At 38.9% G+C, this 23648-nt stretch overlaps 2 protein-coding genes and 1 long non-coding RNA gene across 12 annotated transcripts in view; 1 reads left to right on the forward strand and 2 right to left on the reverse strand.

The window, feature by feature from the left end:
• POC1B (POC1 centriolar protein B) overlaps positions 1 to 22644 on the reverse strand; it is a 54169-nt gene extending 31525 nt beyond the window's left edge. The window contains exons 1-10 of one of the 5 annotated variants that reach the window (XM_054065285.1): positions 22536 to 22644; positions 22375 to 22459; positions 13878 to 13958; positions 13612 to 13783; positions 12681 to 12860; positions 11304 to 11411; positions 10364 to 10479; positions 9893 to 10026; positions 9086 to 9154; positions 4772 to 4924 (exon numbers count right to left, since the gene is read on the reverse strand). In XM_054065285.1, coding sequence (XP_053921260.1) covers positions 4772 to 4924; positions 9086 to 9154; positions 9893 to 10026; positions 10364 to 10479; positions 11304 to 11411; positions 12681 to 12860; positions 13612 to 13783; positions 13878 to 13958; positions 22375 to 22459; positions 22536 to 22631 — 1194 coding nt within the window. In that variant the 5' untranslated portion in view covers positions 22632 to 22644. Of the gene's footprint in view, positions 1 to 4771; positions 4925 to 9085; positions 9155 to 9892; positions 10027 to 10363; positions 10480 to 11303; positions 11412 to 12680; positions 12861 to 13611; positions 13784 to 13877; positions 13959 to 15184; positions 15209 to 22374; positions 22460 to 22535 lie in introns of those variants that run through there. The other 4 variants (XM_054065265.1, XM_054065288.1, XM_054065276.1 and 1 more) reach the window with 4 other exon arrangements.
• GALNT4 (polypeptide N-acetylgalactosaminyltransferase 4) lies at positions 18393 to 22059 on the reverse strand. The gene has a single exon (XM_009559941.2). The coding sequence runs from the start codon at positions 21936 to 21938 to the stop codon at positions 20187 to 20189; it is 1752 nt and encodes a 583-aa protein (XP_009558236.1). The 5' UTR covers positions 21939 to 22059; the 3' UTR covers positions 18393 to 20186.
• Positions 22645 to 22696: 52 nt separating the features above from the next.
• LOC128852021 (uncharacterized) overlaps positions 22697 to 23648 on the forward strand; it is a 30554-nt gene continuing 29602 nt past the window's right edge. For 5 of the 6 annotated variants that reach the window (XR_008449638.1, XR_008449635.1, XR_008449637.1 and 2 more), the window contains exon 1: positions 22697 to 22823. This is a non-coding gene — a long non-coding RNA (uncharacterized LOC128852021). The remainder of the gene's footprint in view (positions 22824 to 23648) is intronic. The other variant, XR_008449639.1, reaches the window with a different exon arrangement.

The raw sequence follows: 23648 nt of genomic DNA on the forward strand, positions 1-23648 counted from the left end.
AGGCTTTCAAAAACTTTCTTACAAAGCTTTCCTTTATCTGATAAACTACTACAGAAGTATTTACATTATCTTCTTCCAATATGATGGTACAATTAGCACATTTTGATCCAAAAAACATATTTGAAGGAAGGTTTCTACAAAATCTTTCATATAAAGAACTAGAGATTTCTAAAGACTGAAGCAGAACAAAACCAAGGTATATTATTTAAAGAAAGTTAGAAACAGGAACTAGAATCGTTGCTTAGGATAGAGAACTAAAGGAGGAACATGGGAAACAGGCTCAACTAAGTACGCAATTCTCAACCATATGCTTTAAGCAAATGATTATGACCTTACAGATGTTGATTTTAGTGACGTATATCCAATCTCAGAAACCACACCCCCCTTCACTTTATTTTTCTAATACATTTCATAAGATATTAGTGTTACATCAAAAAAAAAACCCAAACCTAACAAAATTAAAAGAGGAAGTTTTAAATGACTCACACAAAGTATATGCTAGTAAAGTGATGTAGCTACCTGCGTAATCGTCTCTCCAAACCTATCAAGACGAAATTTAGCTTTCAATTTGATTAAAACTGTGGGGTTTTGCTAGACTGAAGACCTCAAGCCAAGCAAGCCATATGTTCTTATTTCTACTGCCACCTAGCGTCTACTGGGATTTCCTCCACCTAAAGGGATTTTGTATTTTCAGCGAAGAACCTAAATCAACAGTACCTTTTCCTGTTCAAGATATGAACTCTACACATCTCAGTATGTCCAAACTTCAATGTTATGTTTTCAAAGGAAATTGCTATTTATATCATCCACCCACTTTAAAGAAGTCTCTACAATATGAAAGATTAAGTGCATACAAATGTAGGAAATTCAGAAATACAGCTGTCACCAAATGAAATGCTTTTATTTTTGTATATGGCACTAAAATGGCAAGACTGATTAAACATACTATTTTCAAATATCCCAAAAGCTCCTTATCTCAGAGACAAGGACTAGGATTTATCACAACTAAATTTAGACATACTTCCAGATACCTGTACTTGACCTGGTCACCCAAGATTACCTCTGTGGTCAATGGAAAAAAAGCAGGCACACTGATCAGAACAGTTGGAGAATAATTGCAAAGATTTGAAGGCAATAACATGAAATTCAACACTTAAAATTCAGCTACTGATAGTCTGAAGAAGGGGAGATACAACAAAGAAATTGCTTGTAAAAATGAAATATGCTTCTAAAAGTAGTCAGGGGGTAACAAAACCTACAGAAGGTACTTTGAAAATTACTGGCTCTTTGTATAGCTTTTAAGAGTGAGTAAGGAGAAGTTCTGAGAAACAGTGAAAGTACCCTCAATCTCCATGTTTCAGTCGCTGTCCTGAACACAAAATACCAGATGATACCTGCAATTCCTAATGACCTTGTGTAAACAGTTTTGTTCAAAATAGAATTTCCAGCTGGTGATGTGTGAAAACACAAGGGTCTCTCTGAATCCAGCTGAATAAATTCTGACCAAAGCCAGCTCCTTGTCATGCGTACTGTCTTTCCAGAACCAAGCTGTGGAAGAGCATGGGCCTTGCCACATTGAGAAAAAACAGGGATAGAAAAGCAACAGCCACCCAAAAGCCACAAGAAACACGGAGAGGCACGAGACATTGGGAATTAAAGAAAAAGCATGGCAGAATTACTTCCCTCGGGTTCTACCTATATATCTATTGAACCTTGTTTTCTACCACTTTGAATTTTATCCCAAGGCAATCCATCTTCATTCCTGCTATAGAGGGCACTAAACTTAACCAGCTCAACAGAACTTGGGGCAATGCATTATAACGCATCTCAAGTGTCTAGATGACATAGCCTAGGGTTTGTAGCAAACTCTATGTGTTCATCTATATATTTTTAAGATGCCTGCGTGCCTGCCTGTAACTCTCTCATTTGTTACTAAGTCTCTTAAAATACTGTTACTTCAGTTCGGTTAAGATTAGTCATCTTGCCCTGTTACTCATGAAAAAGAAAGCAAACACAAAGCAAGCAGTTCTGCATTTTGTCTGAAGGTGTGGATCACATATTAGGATAAACTGCATAATTAGAATTGCTGCCCTGCAGTGGAACAGATAATCCAGACTGGGGAATCTCCATTCCTCTCCAAGGCTCTCTAACTAGATAAAGCCATGGTTGACTTGATGTGCCATTGGCAAATAAGACTAGATGACCTCCAAAAGTTCCCTCAGACATAGCCGTGATACAATTCCTCCTTTCCCTGGTAGATCAAAAACATGAACCATAGAAAGATGAGGGTGGTGTGGCAGTGGAACTGCCTAGTGCTAAAATTCTCTCTATTGCCTGTTGCTCAGAAAGAGGTTGGAATGCTAAAAAAGAAAAAAAAAAAAAGTATGTTAGTTTTAACTGAATAGGGACAAAATTTTTTAATTTTTTTTCCCCTCCAGGGTACTGCATAGCACAGTAGGGATAGAAATGCTGCTTTTTTTCAGCTACAGGAGGAATATAATTAAAAAGATGGAACACTGAAAAGCTTCAGGCATAGTTAGTGCCACTAAAGCATGTTACTGATGGTAGTAACCTGACGCTAGTTTTGTCCAAATGAACGATGTCTCTGTCCAGACGGAGGTCCACTCTTCCTCACCACAACAAGAAACCCATAATTTTTGTTGAGACAGGAGGGGCAGTAACAAAAAAAGAAAAGACATATGGAGCAACAAAACATTATAACTTCACTTTTAACACTGTTTAAACTATTATATTATTACATTAATTCTGAAAACAATCTGCAAAAGATATTTTAACAATTATATTATATAATTTACAAATTAGTACACTATGGTAACATCAGTTTTGTTGAAACTAGCAGATGCTGTTCCAACTCAAAGAATATATTTCATCTTTATTTGAGAGCAAGATATTCTACAGATAATGTGATGTTAATAGAAAACTAAACACAGCAACCTTATCCTTAAAATCCTGAAATTAGGCCAGAAAATATACCACAAGAGTCCAAAACTTTACTATGACAAATGACAAAACCATAAAGCCCCTTCACTATTATGGAGCAGCTAACCCAGAAACCTATGAGCTGCTATAAATGTTACAGCCATGAAGAAATGCAGAGGTTAGGAGAAACCTGTTAAATCTAACTAATAAATAATTTTTTGACATTCAACTATCAAATCTTCTTTATGTGCCCTTTCAATATTGGTAATGAGGTGCTTCCTTGCCTTAGTTTAGCTTTTTCAGAGCTGCTCAGGTACCTGGGAGAGGGGATGGGAAAAAAAGAATCTGGAAAATTGCTTTAGAGAACATTCTTATCTTTGCCAGGTATCTAAGCAGCAAAGGTTTGGAAAAGTTGACCTGAAAAGAAAGGAACTGAACCTTGCTATACCTGCAGTACCTTACAAGGTAATGTGTGTGTTTAGCACATGATATAACTGAGTGCAATTTGAAAGGTTCTTGAAGCAAACTGTTAACGCAGCAAAAGTGGTTTAAACCTGCTGACAAATGCTGTGGTTGAGTTTGTTCCAGCACTGACCACCTATGCTGAAGGCTGCTATCAGTAAACAACTTCATTCATTGAGCTTACAATGAATATGACAGTCAGGCAAAGAAATTTGCTTATGAAGCTTGTCATATTGTTGTCCCATTCTTCTTCTGATCAAAACGCTAAGCATCAGAAAGCTTCACATCAACTTGAAAACAGAATCAAACACATAAGAATACTCAGTGAAGGATTCTATCACGGTTCCCCTCCTCTGCTAAAATAGCTTCAATCTTTATAATACCAGTATTGCATATATTCATATTACATACACAAGCACATACACAAAGCCAATATCCTCAAATCTCAATGTTTTAAAAGTCTGAGCCGGAAACAAATGCACTATTTACATTTCATATGAATAAAAACAGGTAATTGTGAACATCCACAATACTCTTAGTATATGACAGCAACCAAAAGTTCGTAGATTTATATCAGATAAAGTTCTTAGACACTAGAAGCACCTGGAGAACATCAAAGAAGAGATAAAAGTATAGGTAATCACCATTTAGAAAACAGCCAGATCTACCACAGACAGTCCCAAATATATCCCTGGGGTTCTAGCATAAACAGTGGTCTTGTTGAAGGCAATGCTGTTTATCTATTCAGCATAGGTTTCAGACAATGTGACAAATGGGATTTTCCAAGTACTGACACAGAATATTTGTCATTTCATTTTGGTTCCCTACTTTGACAGTAAAGTAGCTGAAGAATGAAACTATCAAGAAATCAGACTACAGTGACATAAAACACACTACTAGCCTAGAAAGACTTTCTAAACTTTTAGATGGATATGAAGATCTTCTCACAACACCTAGAAGTCTTGGAAAGAGGGACTACTACAATCAAGTATTTGACTTTCAGTAATAACATATATGTTCTGCTTATGATATATTTTGAGTAGTATCCTAAAGCTCAATGAAGATTCAGATACCTTCTGCAACAGTTGCAACTTAAGTTAGTTCAGAAACCAGACTATAACCTATGTTTTGTTTAAGGTAGGTGTAGAGTACAGATTTATACAAGAAGCATGAAAGGAATTCACCAGGATAGATCAGACAGCCTCAGCTAGCCTAGTGACCTTAAAGTGGATTCATAAGTTATGGTTGCTTCCAAAGCACATAATAGAAGTTCTCTGGTATACATAGAACACTTTTAACTATAAATACTAGTCTGATAGCATTTACAAAATCTTCTAGTTTCCTCTAACAGAGTACTCATTGCACGCACCTCAACTGACTCAAGTTTTTCACAGTGGAGATGAGGTGACCTGGGGTAAATATCAAGAAGATGAGGAGGATCATCAATATGTCTTCTTCTCATATGGTGTTTAAGAACTTCTTTGTAATCAAATGAATCAAAATTGGTTTTCCATAGTAATACCTGTAAGAAGCCATCATACGTTAGTAACTACTTAAAGCCTATTCAGTGCCCAAAACATAACTATTCAGTGAAATCTGTTATTACTAACAGATGACAACATCAGAATGAGCCCAATGTCATCACTCAGTCTGATCTCTACAGCAACACAGGCACTTTCCCAGAGTATCTTGTACTTCAAGACTAATAGCTGTGCTTCAATCTACTATAAAAAAAAAAGAAAAAAAGATGTCTAAAAGATGTCTCAATAATCATAAAACAAAGCCACTTCTGTCCCACCAGACTGTACTAAGTTATTTTTCTGCCAAATCAAGGGGTCATATACTATCAAATTTCTTTCCTCTAAAAAGGCTTGCAGGTCAAATGAGAAAGTTTGATTGTATAAGAAAAATGACAGAGTTCCGTAGAGCTCTAAAGCACCTGCTTCCAGTGTTTCAGCAAGAGGAATCCATTTTTTGAACCTTGTCTAAATACATTCAAGGTAGAAAAAAAAAATAACAGTCACATCATGGCCAAATGCAGAGGGTAAGATAGAAGAAGGTAGTCCAGCCTTATAGATAGATTAGGAAACTAAATCATAACATACAATGTTGCTCTCTTGTGTGACAAACCAATTTCATATGCAAGTAATTTAATTAAATTTAATACAAGTTTATATGATTTGTGTCATCTTTGTCACTTCAAGAGATAAGGGAAAAAAGAAAATAAAAAATGACGTTCATGACACTTGGAAGATGGTAGTTTCCAAAAGTCCAAAGCTTATTCTTAGCATTGGAGGAAACAAAGATGGACCACGATTTGACTTAAAATTACTTGCCTGTGTGTCCCAAAATATTCTGACAACAATTAAAAATTATTTTTCATAAATTAATCTATACATTAGCAGCACAAATCAGATTTGTTTAGTCAGACTAAATCATAATTTTAATCTATTTAAGTAGTTGCATTGTTAAACGTTCATTTCAAGTTCAGCATCTTTCACGATTCTAATGAGGGGAAGACTCTAGATATGCACCAGGAGACACAGTGCACCAATAAAGATGGAACTAAACTAAATCAGACATTGGCAACAGTGAAGTGGTATATATGGATCTCAGTACAAACTATATAAACCTGTCACAGATGCTGGCACTTGCAGGACAGTTAGGTGGCAAATTAGTTGATTCACAGCAGCTCACAGTGCTGCAAGAGAGGGGCCCTTCCGGTGATTTAAAGCGGTGATTTTCTGGCTGTTGGAACGGGTCCAGAGGAGGGCTACAAAGATGATCGGAGGGCTGGAGCTCCTTCCCTACGAGGACAGGCTGAGAGAGTTTGGCTTGTTTAGCCTGGAGAAGAGAAGGCCGAGAGGAGATCTTAGAGCGACCTTCCAGGACCTGAAAGGGGCCTACAGGAAAGCTGGAGAGGGGCTATTCATAAAGGCTTGTGGTGATAGGACCAGAGGGAATGGGTATAAACTGGAGAGGGGCAGATTTAGACTGGACATTAGGAAGAATTTCTGCACCATGAGAGTGGTGCGATACTAGAACAGGTTGCCCAGAGAGGTTGTAGCTGCCCCATCCCTGGAGGTGTTCAAGGCCAGGTTGGATGGGGCCTTGAGCAGCCTGATTTAGCAGGATCTCCCTGCCCATGGCAAGGGGGGTGGAACTAGACGATCTTTAATGTCCCTTCCAACCCTAACTATTCTACGATTCTATGATTCTTCCTCTCCTCTTCTCAGCTGTGTAGTTCCACTACCTCCATCACCCAATCCAGCATAAAGATATTCACACTTTTTATGTGGCTTTTCCCCATTTTTCAGGCTAATTTTCTGCTGGTTTAACAATTTAAAATGGTTTAGAATTAAGTGTATACAAGGGTATAGGCAGGAGGCAGCAGAAGTAGGACCTTTCATCAGTGGTGAGCATTTGAGCTGCTTGAGGTCTAAATAAATTTCATTTTGCTCTAAAGTAAAAGGCTATACCACTGCAGCTTCATCTTTACAGATAACAGAATTAGTAGGAGTAAAACCAGCATGGAAATATCGTATATGCCTTGAGTATTTCAACTGCGATGCAAACAGTGTAAAAGCAACTACGCACAACCCTAGAAGAATAGTTGTTCCATAAGGAAGTATCTCCCTTTATGTAACAGCAGTCACCAGATACGATGAGTTGTCTCGTCTGTATGGTAATAACTGAATTAACAGTACAGGCTACTACTTTCCAAAGGAATAGGTATAAATTTCCTCTTTCACTTCAGAGGGTTTGTGTCTTCCATGGAAGCAGGTAAATGAAATAGTTTGTCATGTGCACATATAGCCAAGAAGTGTGAAAACCACAAACTTCAGTACTCTGCATGCTTGGGTTTATTTCATTGACAAAGAAGCAAACAGGAACAGAATAATCATCCAGTGCTCATTTCAAATACTTAATGTGCTCCACAAAGCTTTCAGCTGGCTCTGCACCAACCAGAAAGAAATTTGAAACTACAAGCAGAGATACCGGTTTTTCCTTCTTTGAAGGGAAACCAGATTTTAGCTGTTGTTTGAAAATGTAATAGTCTTGGAATAATATGCATATAGAGCAGTAGTCTGTGGTAAACTTAACAACGAAACAGCTGCCTCCTTCTCAGGCTGTAGACAGGCAGCATTTTTTGGATACTGCACTAGGGATAGAATATGACTTTTTACTGCCAGCCTTTGCTCATCAGCTTGACATTGCCAATTCTACAGTAGAAGTTTACAAATGAAGTAAACCAACTTAATTTTATCACAGTAACTTGAGAAGAGGTCCCACAACTATTCTCCTGGCAGACCTGGAAGAGGGTTGTGGACAGGAAAAAAGGATGTTTGTGGAGCGTGTGTGTGTATACACCAAGAGAAAATGGATGTACTGAGGAATAAAGTTCTTACGTTTAATATAGATAAGGCTATATAGATAGGCAGTTACCACACAATGGTTAGCACTGCACATTTTAAAACTTACAACAGTAAAAGTTACATGGAAAGAAGTAGTCCTCTCCCACCAAAACATTCACAAGAAAGGGAAAAACTTCAACAGAAAAAAACATGCCTTTCTGTACAGTAAATAAAAGGGGTGGTGTTTGCCCAGGGTTGGGGGATGGTTGCTTCCAAGATTAGTACTGGAAGTTTGCTAATATTTTCACTTTTCCAATAACCGCAAGTCTTGGCACTGCTCATTATTAACATCTTGTGATAGAAAGCAATTTTATTTTTTTTCTTTAAGTGCTTTCAAGTCATTCTAGAAAGTGTGTTACCTGAAGCATCAATTAAAAACCAGAAACACTCTCTTCTTTCTAATGATGCTGACGTTTTTAATTGAAAAGTACTTACAGTTTTCCAAGACTGCCTGTGTTACTTACTGAAACACTTCAAACTCCACAAAATAGAATATAAAGCATGGTTTATGGTAAAATAAAAAGATCTTTATTTCTTCAGCATGTCTTTCTTTGTCTACCTTGGACTTTTAGTTATTTATAACAAGAAAAAATTAAAAAGACTGCTAATATCAAGGAACATTTCAGACTGAAATCCTAAGCCTTGGGCTACAGAAGTTCTTTCTTTTGGGGGAATGTAAAAAAATGATAGCCATTATTCCAGGCTTGATAATATTTTTGTAATTGTGAGATTTATCACACCAGATGAATATTAATTTTATGATTCACTGTTTTATTTTAATTTTAAATAACTTTTTGTTTTAAATGCTCACACAACTTCCTTGTACAAAATTTGCAGCAGCACAACTTAATTCTTACAACTACAGAGCAGTCACTTTAAAAGAAATTAAAATCTAATAGAACATGTATGCATTAATATTAGTTGAAATGCAATTACTTTGTTGACATTGATTTTCAACAATTCAATTTTTTCTGTCTAAATATCATCCTTATATTGCAATATGTAAAACAGAAGTGGCTAGTGTTGTGGTCTTCTCCTCATTCTAACACCCAATTGATAGCAGTTAAGACAAAAAACAAGTACATACTTTAAAAACATTTTTCTCCTCAAATTTAATGTTAGGCTGAACAAAGTCTATGTAACACACTACTAGACAGAATGCATGTCAGCATACTGTAATTAGCATGCTACTGGCACATACTATATTTAACTCCCATCCGCTGTAACAAACATTAAAATATTTAATTTAAAGAGACGATACCACAAACCTGAGCATCTGCTCCACCTGAGGCAAATTTTTCACCACCTTTTGAAAAAGCGACAGACAGCACAGATCCCTGAAAGAAAAAAGTTAGCATACAGTGAAATTACGCTGTTACTGCAATCATGGTATTTTAATGCAAATAGAAAAATACTTACGCAGTTATCTAACACATTTTTCAATAAAATGAGGAACAATAACAAAAATTTTACAAAGATGACTTAATTGAAGAGTTAATATTGCATATCTTTGTAAGATGCTGCACTGCAATTACTGCTATCAACGCTAGGAAAACAGTGACATTCTCCTTATATTTTATGCTTTAACTCTGCAATAAGAAGTTATTGAACACATATTACATTACTCAAGACAATGCACTTGAGCGATTCATTATCAAAAGTAGGATTTGCTTTGCATTAGGAGGAAGAGAAGATATCTGCCATTCTTCATAGAAATGATCCTCCATAAACCTTCCTCTCCTTAGAGAACACTGTTTTTCAGTAGACAAAGACTAACATGCCAAACAATTTATTTTGACAGTCAACAGAGATAACTTTTAATTAATTCAAAACATGATCTATTACATAACATTAAGCATGCATACAATATTGACAAATTAACTGCACAGCCTTAGGTAAAATTGATGCATTTCCTTATGCACTTATGACAAAGTGTATTAATACAACACTTTGCTGTCCACTAAAGTTTGTCTCCAAATTGAAAGATACAAGACACAATGTCATAAATATTATGTTCCCTTTGAAAAGATATTGAAGAACCTATTAAGATGTCCATTTAAGTAGATTACGTATACCTTGTGTCCATGAAGAGTGTAAATAAGTCTTCCTTCTAAGATGTCCAAAATCTTAAGTGTACCATCAGTAGAAGCAGTGATGAGATAGTTACCAGAGGGATGGAACGATACACAATTCACTCCTGCTCTGTGAACTAATTTACAAAAGACCATATTCAAAGACCATGAAGAGTAAACATACACTTTATTTCTTCATCCTTCTCTGCTTCCAAAGAACTTCACTTAAGGGAAAAGCAACCAAAGTGTTGGGGACATAGTAGACTCTCCAAAGTACTTGCTTACTTCTGTTCTAAAAATTAAAGGCAGCACGGCAAAGGAATAATCAGGATTCAGTGTGGGTTTACTACAAAAAGATTACTCACAAAATGACAACAAGATCTGTTTGTCCACTTTCCTCAGTAAGGATTGAAACCATATTATCTAAATAAACTAGATTTAATTGCAAAATATAACAAACTACATTGTCTTTACCATTGTAATGCTGCAGTAGCTTGTTCATTCGGATATCCCACAGTTTCACTGTACGATTGGAACTTGCAGAAGCTATACACGTGCCACTTGGGTTGAAATCCACAAAATTTGCAAATCTAAGTATAATTAATGAAAGTAGATTGATTATGAGTTGCCAAATTTGTGCAGAATACACACATACGGAAACTCGAATAAGATATTTCAATATTGAAATAAGCATGAGAAAACAAGATCTGCATTATAAATCAGACTGCATAATTTGACTTTTGTTAAAAAGATAGTATAGTGGTCCTGACTCAAACCTTCACACTTTTTGTTGGGGTAGAAAGTTCCTACAAGGAAGTGCTGTAAAGAGTTTGTAAGTAGCAAGTAAAATAATTTGTTCTAGGAACAGAACATCTAGTTGTAACAACCTTTTAGCTTAGAAAAAGGATAGGGGTGAAAGCCATGAAATTAGCAAAGCACATATACAAGATTAATATTCCATTGCCTTTGCTAATTAAAACTCTGACTCCAAGTTGTTTAAGAAAACAGCAGATAAGTAAAAACAAGTATTTTCTAAACCTGAATAAGGCAGGTCACTGATGCTCAAAGAATAATGCTTTCATCAACAAGTAGAGAATTCTAAAACATCTCTTCTTGTCGAAGTATCAAATATCCATAGCATTACCGAAATGGAGGAAAAATATGAAAACATTCAAAAATCCAAGAACAATCTGACTGCTCTCTGGCTTATTTCTTGACTGTAGGAAAACAGCTGGATAAGCACAGCCAGTTAACCTCTTTAGAAAAACGCAAAATGAATTATTTTAGTTCACACGGGTGGCAGAAGAAGCTTGAACTATTTTGAGACATAATACATATTCAAGCCACAAAACATTAGTTTATTCTCATTAAAATTATACATTTACATTTCATTTTTTTTTGTAGTAACACTTACCCTCCGTAATCTAAGAAGCTATCAATACAAGTTTTATTTCGTGTATCCCAGATCTTAACGGATTTATCCTCACTGCAAGATGCTATTAACCTTCCATCAGGTGAAAATCTGGAACATGCAAGTGTATGCATTACTAAACTAATATTATCTAGGTTAGCATTAGAGACATAAGTAGCAAAACACTAGAACCAAGGAAAGTATGTTCGGAATTAAAATGTATAACATTCAAAGAACATTTGAATTCCTCATGTTTCTCATGAAGTAATAAAACTGAACAGAAAAGCTTCTCGTCCTGCTTTCCCCACTCCCATTTCACCATCGACTACAATTGAAAATGGAGCCATAAGAAGAGGGAGGGAGGGGGGGAGCTAACGGCAGCCTAAGGCTGTCATTTCAGATACCAAAGAGATTATTATAGAAAACCATAGGCAAAAGGACAAAGAGGACACAGTGGAACCTTGTGTTCAATTATAACCTAGATATATATTCTCCTGTGAGTTCTCTCCAGACTTACAAACTGTCAGTAAAACATTTATGATTATTACTAGACCAGCAGACTAGGTTTTTAAACAGGAAAACTGATGTATCTGTAATTTCACTAATTCTTATTATTTCTGATACTGAGAAACTGCACAAGGATATTAGAACGCTGTTCAAGAGCTTCCACATCGGATTTCCTAGAGCTTTACTTCTCAGTGATCAAAACTTGGAACTTCGTAGGGCTCTGCACATCACCAGTGTTCAGTTTCTTTCTCAAGAGGTTTAAATCAGGCCTTTGAGCTGCAGATTTTCCATTAATATGTCAAGGAAAAAAAAGAAACACAGCAAAGAACAATCTCTTCTTGTCTCTGAGAAGGTATCCTGCCTTTAAATAGGGTACAAATCTTAACTTGCAGTACAAAGACCTTTTCTTTTAACTTGTCCAATTACGTAAGCTTAACTCATTTTGACTCATGACCATTCTTTTATGCCACTACTGTTCCAAGAATAATTGAGAAAACCCCTACCACGCATAATAAATCTAGAAACAAGTGAATGCTGTGGAATAAGTTAGTACAGCACAAAACCACACAGTACTGGGGAAACAGACAGGATACCAATTGAAAATATACAGGAGATCCTACTTGTCCTTTAAAGTTAAAGAATTGACATCCAGCAACAGATTTGATATGTATACACATATTAACACCGAGCAAGCTCTCTTCATCTAGGAGACAAAACCTCTGTGTGCGTGACTGATTCAATAAAACTTCATTATCAGCAATAGATTATCACTTATGATTCACAGATTTTTCTGCTCTTAGTTCTGTCCTGGGAAATAAAATCCCTTTGTTAAGATTTCTATTTCTTTACAACAAGAATAAAAACAATGCTTACTTTGCACAGCGAACCCAATGAGTATGTTCGAAGAGGGAAAAATAAAGGCACTGACGGCGAACACTCCATATTTTTACTGATTTATCATTGGATGCTGAAACTAGAAAGTGGCCGTCATGCGAGAAGCTCACACTACGAACAGATGCTGTATGACCTTTCAGTACTGATGACTCTCCATGACTGTGAAAAAAGACAGAAGAAAATCATACTCAACTGAAAGAGCTTCAAATCCCATAAAACTCAAAGTTAAAATATGTGGAATCTTATCCAAATGAAAAAGCAACACATACAGGCTACATGTTAGTGTTGCCAATACTTCTTGTCTTATTTGTATATTTAATATTAGAATAACAGACTTTAAAGCAATTGTATTTAATATGATCATTTTGGAAAACAGTACAATTAACTAGCAGCATTAGCCTCCATACAGTACTTGAAAGATAATTTATTATATTTTTGACACAGTAATCTACAAAATGCTTAGAAGTTAAAAGTCCTTCTAAGAACATTCTGAATAGCTTGTAATCACTACTGGTTGAGAACAGTCTAAAAAGACAAACTAATTCAAATTATTTTTCCCCAAAACTGTTATTTTTTGTTTCCTTTGTCACTTGCTTCTCCAAAATGAAGTGCATGCAGTCGCACAATCCTTATTAAAAGAGAAATATTATTTAAGCCAGAGAAATACTACCAACCAGAGTCCTACACACATGAAATCTCTCAGTTGTTATATTATTCTTTGGAAACCACTGAATACTCAGTAAAGAACAAAGTAACACAGTAAAGAACTGTGCTGTTTGTGCTCCTCAACCTCTGTTTCCGTCAAAGCCCAGGGAAGTGGAGAGGAAACAGAAACTTCCGCTGGGTAAAGACTCAGATATTCACATTGCACACTAGTGAAACACAGCCAGCATCAACCAGTTATACTCACATGCAAGGAATCCACAGTCTGACAGTCCAGTCTTGAGAAGCTGAAGCAAGTAGCTGCCCAACTGGTGAGAACTGTACACTGGTCACTGCTTCTGCATGGCCTACAAATTTGTAAGCTCTGCATCGTGTCTTCAGCTTCCACATCATAAGAAACGTATCCAAAGAAGATGTAGCTGGAAAGAAATACAAAGATACTGCGAGTCTCTTCACTGTTAGTAAAAGAAGCAGAGTTAATGACTATGGATTTGGATTCACCAGTGAACTTACTGGATATTAGGAGTAGGGAGCAGTTATTGGGTTTTAATGGAGACTTGGCCTGAGCAGAAGCCAGCAACACCAACGTTTTGGCTTTTGGAAGGACATCAGAAGACTGGGATGAGTAAAGGATAACTCTTCACAGGTAGCTCTCCCACATATTAAGCATAACTGGCTTACAAGTACTTTAAAGATATAGAACAAAAAAAATACAAAGCCAAACACCACACACATGTCATTAAGTATGAACCCAGATTGGGCATTTCCAAATACTGAGACATTCATTTTCCAGTGATTCACTTTGATCTCCAAGATAAAATTTGTTTTAAGCATCAAGTGTTTAATTCTGAAAAGACAAGCTAAATTAAACTCATGATACCTTCTCTAACACTTCAGATATACAGTCAATATCCAAATATGACAATTCTATTATCCTATTTAAGTACCTTTATTTATACTAACATTTGTCTAGTTCAAAACACAATGTGAAGTTGTCAGTCTGATAACAAAAAAGAGCACAATTATTTTTTTGCAGTCACTTTACAGGTAGATTACACTAACCATGTTTGAGAAGGCAGACACAGCTTTTACCAGAGCTTGATCATTTTCAGGAAACTTTAAGCAACAAAAGCAAGGAGCAATTGAATTAAACTGACAAGCATGATATTCCTACATCCCTATTAACATCATCTCTGCTAAGTGCTAGCATGCAGGACATAAAACCAAAGGATTCCACTCCTACCCTCAATTATGAAATTCCTATCCCTAGTACAGAAAGAGAGGAAGAACAGGGAAGTTGAAGAGGACATGAAAAGCACAGCTCATCTCTTCTCAACCCATTTCAGGCACCAACATAGCACAAAAGAATAGAGTCTGTTCATTAGCACATGTAGCAAAGCAAACCTCAAAGAAAACACTAAACTCCCCTTAGGGATTTGTCACAGAGATATTATTTTTACTCCCAAAATAGCAATTTCTGGTAAAAGATGTGGGATCAGATTATCCCTATGCCCAAATCAATAGACTTAAATTTGACACAGAAGTACAGGATTTTTCCCTCCCCTTCAAATTTTCAGAACTCTATTTTACAGCAGTCTAATTGTACTTGAATGATTTCTTTTTTCCCTTTGATTCAGAAGAACGGCACCTAAAGCAGCATAAAACAGAAAGGAAAAGGTGAATTGTAAGCTAAAATAGACTGTGAAGGCATCATGTTGGAAACAGAATGGATAAGATTGATGTTTCTAAAATTAATAATGCACATAATACCAAGTACCTGCAGTACCTTATGAACAGCACAAAGGCTATGTCTTACCAACCTGCTCTGCTTTCAGTTCTCGTAAAGGAAGTATTTTAAAAGATGACAATACAACAAATTCAAAGCTTAGTTCCTCATAGCTTGCTCTCTGACAGATGGATTATCCCAAGGTTAATGAGACACAAGCAGTAACCTGACATTGTCCTTTCCCTGCAACATCCACAGGCATCTTCCTTGCTCTCTCTCTGGACTCTGTTGTGTACGTTCAGACAACAGTTCGTCTCTCCATTCTGAGGCAGGTCTCTCTCTTGAAGCCAGTCACCTGCTCATCACCATGACACTCACACCAGGGACAAAGGAGAGGAGAGGTTCAGGACCTGCATATGAAAGGGTGAGTAACTGACAGACCCACTGCAAAATTATTTTCCTGAGGCACACAGGCTGATGTGACTCTATATCTGAACAGCATGGAGGCACAAACCCAGAAAAAGAAACTCTAAGCCAAAATTTCCCATCCACGTTCAACTTTGGTTCCTATCCTGCCAAGGAAACCAGGTCACTTTATCATTAACAAGGCTCAGCCAAGCCAGGCTATTCCAAATTCAAGCAGGCTGAAATCAACTTTCGTGCATATGGCCAACGCCTATGCATTTCAGTGTAACAGTAAATATTTGATCTTGGCTAACCACAGGCACTAAACCAAAGGATCTACAGCATTACAGTGTTGTCAGCAATAACTTCCATTATCAATACTCAACTTAAAACCAGTTTTATACACTGAAAGCCCACTACATAAATTACTATTATCAAACAAACTTATCTTTTCATTCAATTTTAAGTGATTTTGCCTACTTTATAACAATGCTTCTCAAATTTACTCAAGTACAGTATATTAACTATTGCTTCTCTATCCTTTCAATGCATTTTTCTCCCCTGAAGTTCACGTTGTTTATGCATTTACATGTTCAAAATGAAGGGAGCAAGGACCTTCCAGGACAGATTAAACATGGGGGCCTACAGCAATGCAGACCAGACCCAGTTGTTACGTTCTATCAGCCCTCGCTAGTATTCCAGCACTCTACAGACCATCAGTAAGTGATCCACAACAGATCTCCAAAGCTAATTTAAAGTAAACTGAACTGAAAGAAAAGAAACACAGAAAGCTCAGAGAATTTTTTAGGATGGGCCCTACCACAAACAAGTCTGTTGCACAAGCTCCTCCAAGAAAACATGACATAACCAGAACCATTTTTAGAAGTGAAAGACAATATTTGTCTTTGCTGTAGTAATGAAAATATTTGATCAACTACAAAATATAACTCGAAAGAAGCTAAAACTCAGACTGCGCTGACTCAAACATACAACTTAGTCCAGTTTATAACCTCAGTGCCTTTTTTAAAAAGAAAAAGTCAGTGCTCTCTGTACACACCCAAGTATAGCTGACAAATCTCTTAAGTATTACTTTTCTGCTGCTGAGTCATAACAGAATTAAACACCAAAGAATAAACACCTGGCCTTACGCAAAGGCTAAGTTTACACATGGTTTTGCTGCAGTTCTCTAAACAGATCTCTGACCTTCACTTATGCTACAAGTATTTCATGGTATTTGCAATAAAACCAAGTTCAATTTATAAATTGTGAATATTGATGCAATACATTTTCATATGTACACGTGTATGTATGAAGATGAGTTGCTGCAACACAGAATTACTATTACACTCTCATTTCCCAAAATACACAGTAGTGGCTACAAGTCGTACAACAGATCAGAATAGATATACTCAGGCAGGTTTTATCAGCTATATGTACCTCTTAGTCACCCTTTTCTCCCACCAAATAGTGAAGCTTCTCCGACATAATTAACTCTCTCAGTGCAAGTAGTGCAGACCAGATGGAGTACAGGGCTGTGCGGATGATACCTGTGTGTGAATATTCAAACAACACCACCACTAAAACCCATACACTTGAAAGGAACCCTGCAAATCTCAATGGGATAAGGTACAGCATCAGAAGGCAAACACACTTAACAGTGATTCTGAAGATTTCCATCTTGGAGGAAAAGAAATGTTAATTAAATATCTGTCAAACGAGCTGATCTACGACCCCAAGTACAGTGGATGTTATGAGGCACTTTTAATAGCTGCCATGAAGTTCAAGTTCATCATGGTTTTTACTATATGGACTAACAAAAGTGGAAGAGAATTGAAAGGAGTCAGCACACTAATCAATATTGAATGATCATTCTGGATTTTATTTTTTTCAAAGAAACCCCAAAGCCCTCCTACACTTACTCAGTTTTAAGTTTACATTCAATTTATTTTAAGTCATTTAAAATCAGTAGTTTAATGTATATACAAGTGTTCCCCAAACTTGCAAATTCTAACAGAATAGAAAATCTTTCAGCATTTCAGATTTTATAGAAATATGTAGACACTGAAAACAAATGGATTTGAGCATTTCTGTAGAATTGCTGCAACTCAGTTTAAAGGTTTTCTTTTCTTCCCTCTATCACTCTCCTTCTCTAGCCCCTCCCTGACCCCCTCCCAACCTCTTTCGTTCCCATCGGGAACAAATTAATTTTCATTTATTTATTTTAGGAGCAGGTTATTTACTTTTGCTTTTTTTTTCTCCTTTTATTTTTTAAATAACCACAAAAATAGAACAGGAAGTTGTGGGGAGAGGGAGGAATGGTTCAGATACATTCAGAGAGAACTGCTTTTCAAACTTTAAGAGGCAGAGTCACTTAGACTTATTGCTTAAATAGGTAAGGAACACTTTAAATGTCAGTTTCAACATGAAAGTAGATCTTTATATGAAATGTTGGTTTTGCCAAGTCCTAAAAAAAGTTAACTGTATAAAAGTTGCATAATCTATATTCATACCATTTAAATACTTTCAGTTGAGGAAATGGGCATTGCACATACAACTTATGCTCTGCCATGTAGAAGAACCTAGGGTTTTTTCCCCCGTCATTTCTATTGAACATAACAGTCTACATGAAGCTTTTCACGAAAGCACATACTTCATAATATTTATTGTCCCAGTGCAATGACTGGCTGCCTTTTAAAATCCTATAAACGGTTCATAACTTGTAGGTCCACAAAAGAATTTCTTGCTGAAGAGTGAAATGGAATCCTTTAGGAATGCCTCCCTTATATAGTTAGAAAGCTCCCTTTCTTCTTGAAAAAAAAAAAAAAAAAAAAAAAAGGAAAAAAGGCAGCCTAGGGGAGGGGAAAGAAGAAAAAAAAAAAAAAAACCAAAAACCCAAATTGCAAGTAGCTTCCTCAAACAAGTTAAAGACTTAAAACAACCCATGCCACACAGTGGCAAGCAATTTTAGCACGATTCAATGATCCCCTCCTATCTTAGATTGCTTTCACCCAAACCTCTCAGCCCTTTAAAAACTCCAAGATTCAAGAATAAGTCTTAATTTATTCTTGCTTTATTTTTGGCAAATCTTCACTTATTTCAGGTCTCATCTGTTCCCTTTTAACCCTTCTACCTAGCAACACCTGTAACAAATGCACACTTACTACATTCCTCAAGTATCCAGACTTTTATTGCTCATGAGCTCAAGTTATTGCCTACCTGCCCCATGTCAAGAATTACTACACTGTAGCTACTGAAGAACATTTATCACTTCAATGAAAGTAATCAAAAAAAACTGAAATGCCTGAAAAGTTAAGTTTTGAACTTAAATCATATAAACCTAAAACCAGATATTAACACAACATTTTTTTTCCAAGTACGAAAAATATCTATCACATCTACGGTCTAGAATCTCCCTCAAAACTGATTAGTAACACAAGAATCAATAAGCCCCAAAACTGCATAATAGGATAGAATGTTTTCTGTAATTAAGTTGTTTCATGAACTATCTAACCAACAAATCTTAAGTTTCCTCCAAACTGCCATTCACCTTTTCAACTCTACTTCAAGACCTCCACCTTCCCAACTCTATCCGATGTCTCCCATGGTACTGTCGTGACTATAAAAAGACAGAGCACGCTGCAGTACTTCAAAACTCAACCCATGGCTGATGTGTGCCAGCTGTCGCAAAAAACACATGATGCAAAATAAAACAGCCCAAGTTTTCCCTCTGTCTCTCCTTCCCTTACCATGCTGATGGACCAAATAAAAAAATGGATACACCGTGTAGTCACATAAGCTGTGTCCCTAGGATGAAAGGGCCAATATGGAAAAGCTTACACAAAGGTAATATAAATATCATATACCTAAGACAGAGTAGTAGGTAATGCAATTCTGTGCTTGCTTGCTTTCTCCATTACTTTGAAACAGAATTCTTACTGCAGCCATCCCTATTTATTCCTATACTGTCAGCATGTCCCTAGTTCCATTGCCACCATACTCCTCTCTAAACACGTGATCAACTGACTCATCCCAATGAGGAAGATTTCCAGAAGAGGCACAAGACTATGAAACAGTGCCAAAGCCCATTTACTACAGAATCGTCTGTTTCTTTAACGTAGTATAGACCTAGTTGCCACCTTGAAACTCTTAAGAGTGTGTTAATTCCCAGAAAACTGCAGGACATTACAAGGTTCAAGATTCAACTTTCCACATCCATAACAATCCAAGTACATGCTACTGTAGTACTACTCTGTGTGTTAGATGCACTTGCTATAACGTATCTGCAACATTGGTCAGTTAATTCCACTACAAGAACTTTAACTTTTACTTCTGTAACTGAGGATTCTTTACTTTCACGTAACATTATCCTGCACGTTTAATGTGTACACTTTTTATTAAAGAAAAAAATCTCTCCTCAGTCCCCTCAAGAGCCTGTTTTACCATAACCAAGACAGACCAAAGTAAGAAACTAATGAATCAAAACTTTACAAAAATAAAAGGCATTAGATCTGTACTCAACATTTGAAAAATTAAACCTCAGTATTTACTTTTGCTTTCCATACAGTTCACCACAGCAGATATAGTTTCTACACTGCTACAGAGCGCCAGAAGGCATTCCAATGCATACAATCAAATGTCGCTCACACGTGTAGAAACGTTGGAGACCACAGTCCATTTTAGACCAGCTGTGATTATTTCTCAAATTTCCAAATCTGATTTTTATCTGCAACATTACAAGTTCTCATTTCCACATCAGCACGTCCCTCAGTTGTACGATAAGCAGTAAGGCACTTTCCTGAATGAGGATGATAAATAGTCCCATCTTCTTTGAAATGCCATACAATAATTTCTGGAATAGGAGATCCATCTTTGGGGCAGCTCCTCATACCTATGAAGTCTTCATTCTGAGGGACTTCAGCACATAGCTCAGTAACAGAGTTAAATCTAATCTCCTTATTCGATGTGTATTCAAAAAATTGATTGCCTCCCTGGCCATGACATCCAAAGAGAGATAAGTGAGACCCAGTAGGATTATGTTCTGGTAAGACGTAGTCGAGGCATTCTGAAGTTATTCCTGCACTGCGGATAGCACCATGCCAGCCTGGACGATCTTCTGGTACATGCAACTCAGCAAATATGTTTTTTAAATACCACTTAAAACTCTTGCATTTCAAACGCTCTCTTAGTATCTTTCTTTCAGAAATATCTCCATAGTTTTCTTTTCTTGCTGAAGGATTTCTGTTGTAAAAGTGCTCTTTGTACTCATCCATCCACACTTCAGCAGCACGAGCCGTGTTCTGAAGGAAATTTGGTCTAGCATAGGGTGCACGCTTTGGAAACACATGGCCTACATGGGAGCACGGATGAATTTCCAACATGCCTCCACATTGCCAAACCCTAAATGATAATTCTAAATTCTCCCCTCCCCAAACATCCATTCCTGTATCGTAGGTACCCAGGTACTCAAAATACTTCTTGCTGACAGCAAACAAGCCACCAGCCATAGTTGGGGATCTGATTGGGTCAGTTTCAGATTTGCGTCTGAGACGTTCATGTTTTGGCACTGAGTGCCACTGGAATGTCAGCCTCCAGTCAAACCCCCCAATCATGGGCTCTGTTGTTTGCATGTAGTATTCAAATGTGTTCCAGTCAATAGTGTCAATGACAGGACAAACAATAACAGTCTCATTCTCAGCAATCCTCTCCAGCAGTGGTTCCAGCCAGCCGGAGACACATTCGCAGTGGCAGTCTAGAAATGTGAGGACATCACCAGTAGCAAAGGTAGCACCAATTAAGCGCGCACGAACTAATCCTTCTCGTTTGTTGGTTCTTATTAAACGAATTCTTTGCAGACTGCTTATGTATTTTTCAAGTTCAGCCTTCAAATAAACTTTATCACTCAAGTCATCCACCAGTATAATTTCTTTTAGAAGCACTGAAGGTGATGTTTCAAGTACACTGTGTATCGTCCGCAGCAATGTTGACCAAGCTTCATTGTAAAAAGCAATTATAACAGATGTTGTGGGCAGTCTTCTGTAGTTATAAGTTTTAGTTTTACAGCCTCTCAGTCGATTATCTTCAATGTGCCGGTGGAGAGAGATTTTATCACTCAAGAAAATATTAATTGCGTACTTCTCAATCAGTTCTTCTTCCTGTTTCTTTTCCTCAGGGCTCAGCTGCGGGCGAAAGGGCTTACCCCATTCTCCTGGGGCGCTGGGATCAGGCGGCGATTTGTCATAAACCGGACGAGCCAAATCCACAGCATCTTCTGCCCCGTCAGAAAAGCGCCTCTCCCGCTTCCCTTTGGTGCTGCTCTCCCCGGCGAGGGAGGCACCCAGGGAAGAAACCGACAGCTCCACCACCAAGTAAGCGACCGTCAGGAAGCCGAGAACAACGCAGCTTTTGCGGACCCACGTCCACCTTCTCGCCAGGCGGATCCTCATCGCAGGCGACCCAGAGCTTGGAGCAGCTCCGTGAACCCCCAACGGGGACAGAGGGAGCAGCTCCCTGAAGCTCCAACAGGGACGGAGGGAGCAGCTCCGTGAACCCCCAACGGGGACGGCGGGAGCAGCTCCGCGAAACCCCAACGGGAGCTGGAGGGGAGGCACAAGGCAGCGCTCCCCTCGATTACTTCCTCCTCCTCTTCTTTCGCCGCGGGACAAAAACCCCTCCTCCCGCCTTGTGGTTTGCTCGAAAAGTTGTCGCTTAAGGAAGGGGCAGAGACTGCTCGGCCGGCGCGGGAGCCGGCCCCGCCCCCGCCCCGGAGCCAGCCCCGGCGGGGAGGGAAGGAGCCGCTCCCAGACCCGGAGCTGCTCTCGGCCCCGGCGAGGAGGGCAGGAGCCGCCCCGCCCGCAGCCCGAGAGGCCGCCCCGCACTCACCCAGCCCCGTGGCGTCCTCGTGGAAGGCGACGCCCGTCACCGCCGCCCGGTGTCCGCGCAGGGGCCGGATGAGCACGGGGTCCTCCTGGCGGGGAGAGGGGGAGCGGGGTGAGGCCTTGGCCAGGTCCCGCCCGCCCCGCGCCCCCCGGCCCAGCCCTTACCCGCGCCGAGGCCATGGCCGGCCCGGGCGCTCCCGGCAACTCCGGCCGCTCAAACCCCGCGCGCTGCAGGCGCTGCCGGACGAGCGCCGAGGTCATCGGCCAGCGTGTCTTCCCAGCCGCCCATTGGCCGAGCGCCACGCGCTGGGCGGGGCCGCCGATCGATGGTGTAGGCGCTCGGCCGGGCAGGGGGGGCCTGGCCGGTGTGCGCGGGGCTCGGGCTGAGGCAGAGGAAGGAGCACCCTCATCCACACGGTGCTGGAAGGAGAGCGGCGTCAATTAGCATCGTTAGTAAGTGACTGAGAGAGAAAGGTTTGGGAGTACAAAAGAAGCGTGGCCAGCTAGGCGAGGGAGGTGATTCTGCCCCTCTATTCCTCTCTTGTGAGATCTCACCTGGAGTACTGTGTCCAGTTCTGGAATCCTCAGCATAAGAAGGATGTGGAGCTGTTGGAACGGGTCCAGAGGAGGACTACAAAGATGATCGGAGGGCTGGAGCACCTCCCATACGAGGACAGGCTGAGAGAGTTGGGCTTGTTCAGCCTTGAGAGTAGAAAGCTCTGAGGAGAACTTAAAGCGATCTTCCAGTACCTGAAGAGGCTACAAGAAAGCTGGGGGGGGACTATTCATAAAGGCATCTGGTCATAGGACCAGGGGAAATAGATATAAACTGGAGAGGGGCAGATTTAGACTACACATAAGGAGGAATTTCTTCACCATGAGAGTCGTGAGGTGCTGGCACAGGTTGCCCAGGGAGGTTGTGGATGCCCCATCCCTGGAGGTGTTCAAGGCCAGGTTGGATGGGGCCTTGGGCAGCCCGATCTAGTGGGATGTCCCTGCCCAGGGCAGGGGGTTGGAACTGGATGATCTTTAAGGTTCCTTCCAACCCAAACTATTCTATGATTCTGTGTTTGTGAAGAAGTAACTTGCACTGCAATGGCCCTTTTCTTTCTTTACATTCAGTCTGCATCTTGCAGAGTTTCCACTGACGTTATTCCCTGGCATCTACTGAATCAGGTCAGTAATTAGGCCAGCATGTAAGGTCTGTCAGTTATGGGACAGTTTCAAACCAAGTGTGTTTAACGATCCAATGCACGTTTAGAGTCAGACTGGCTGCTT

The sequence above is a fragment of the Cuculus canorus genome, chromosome 1 (assembly GCF_017976375.1).
Source record: "Cuculus canorus isolate bCucCan1 chromosome 1, bCucCan1.pri, whole genome shotgun sequence".
Taxonomy (NCBI): Eukaryota; Metazoa; Chordata; class Aves; order Cuculiformes; family Cuculidae; genus Cuculus; species Cuculus canorus.

Bases quoted from the DNA above. Each gene is read 5' to 3' on its own strand.
- GALNT4 (XM_009559941.2), bottom strand. From the start codon at position 21,938: ATGAGGATCCGCCTGGCGAGAAGGTGGACGTGGGTCCGCAAAAGCTGC.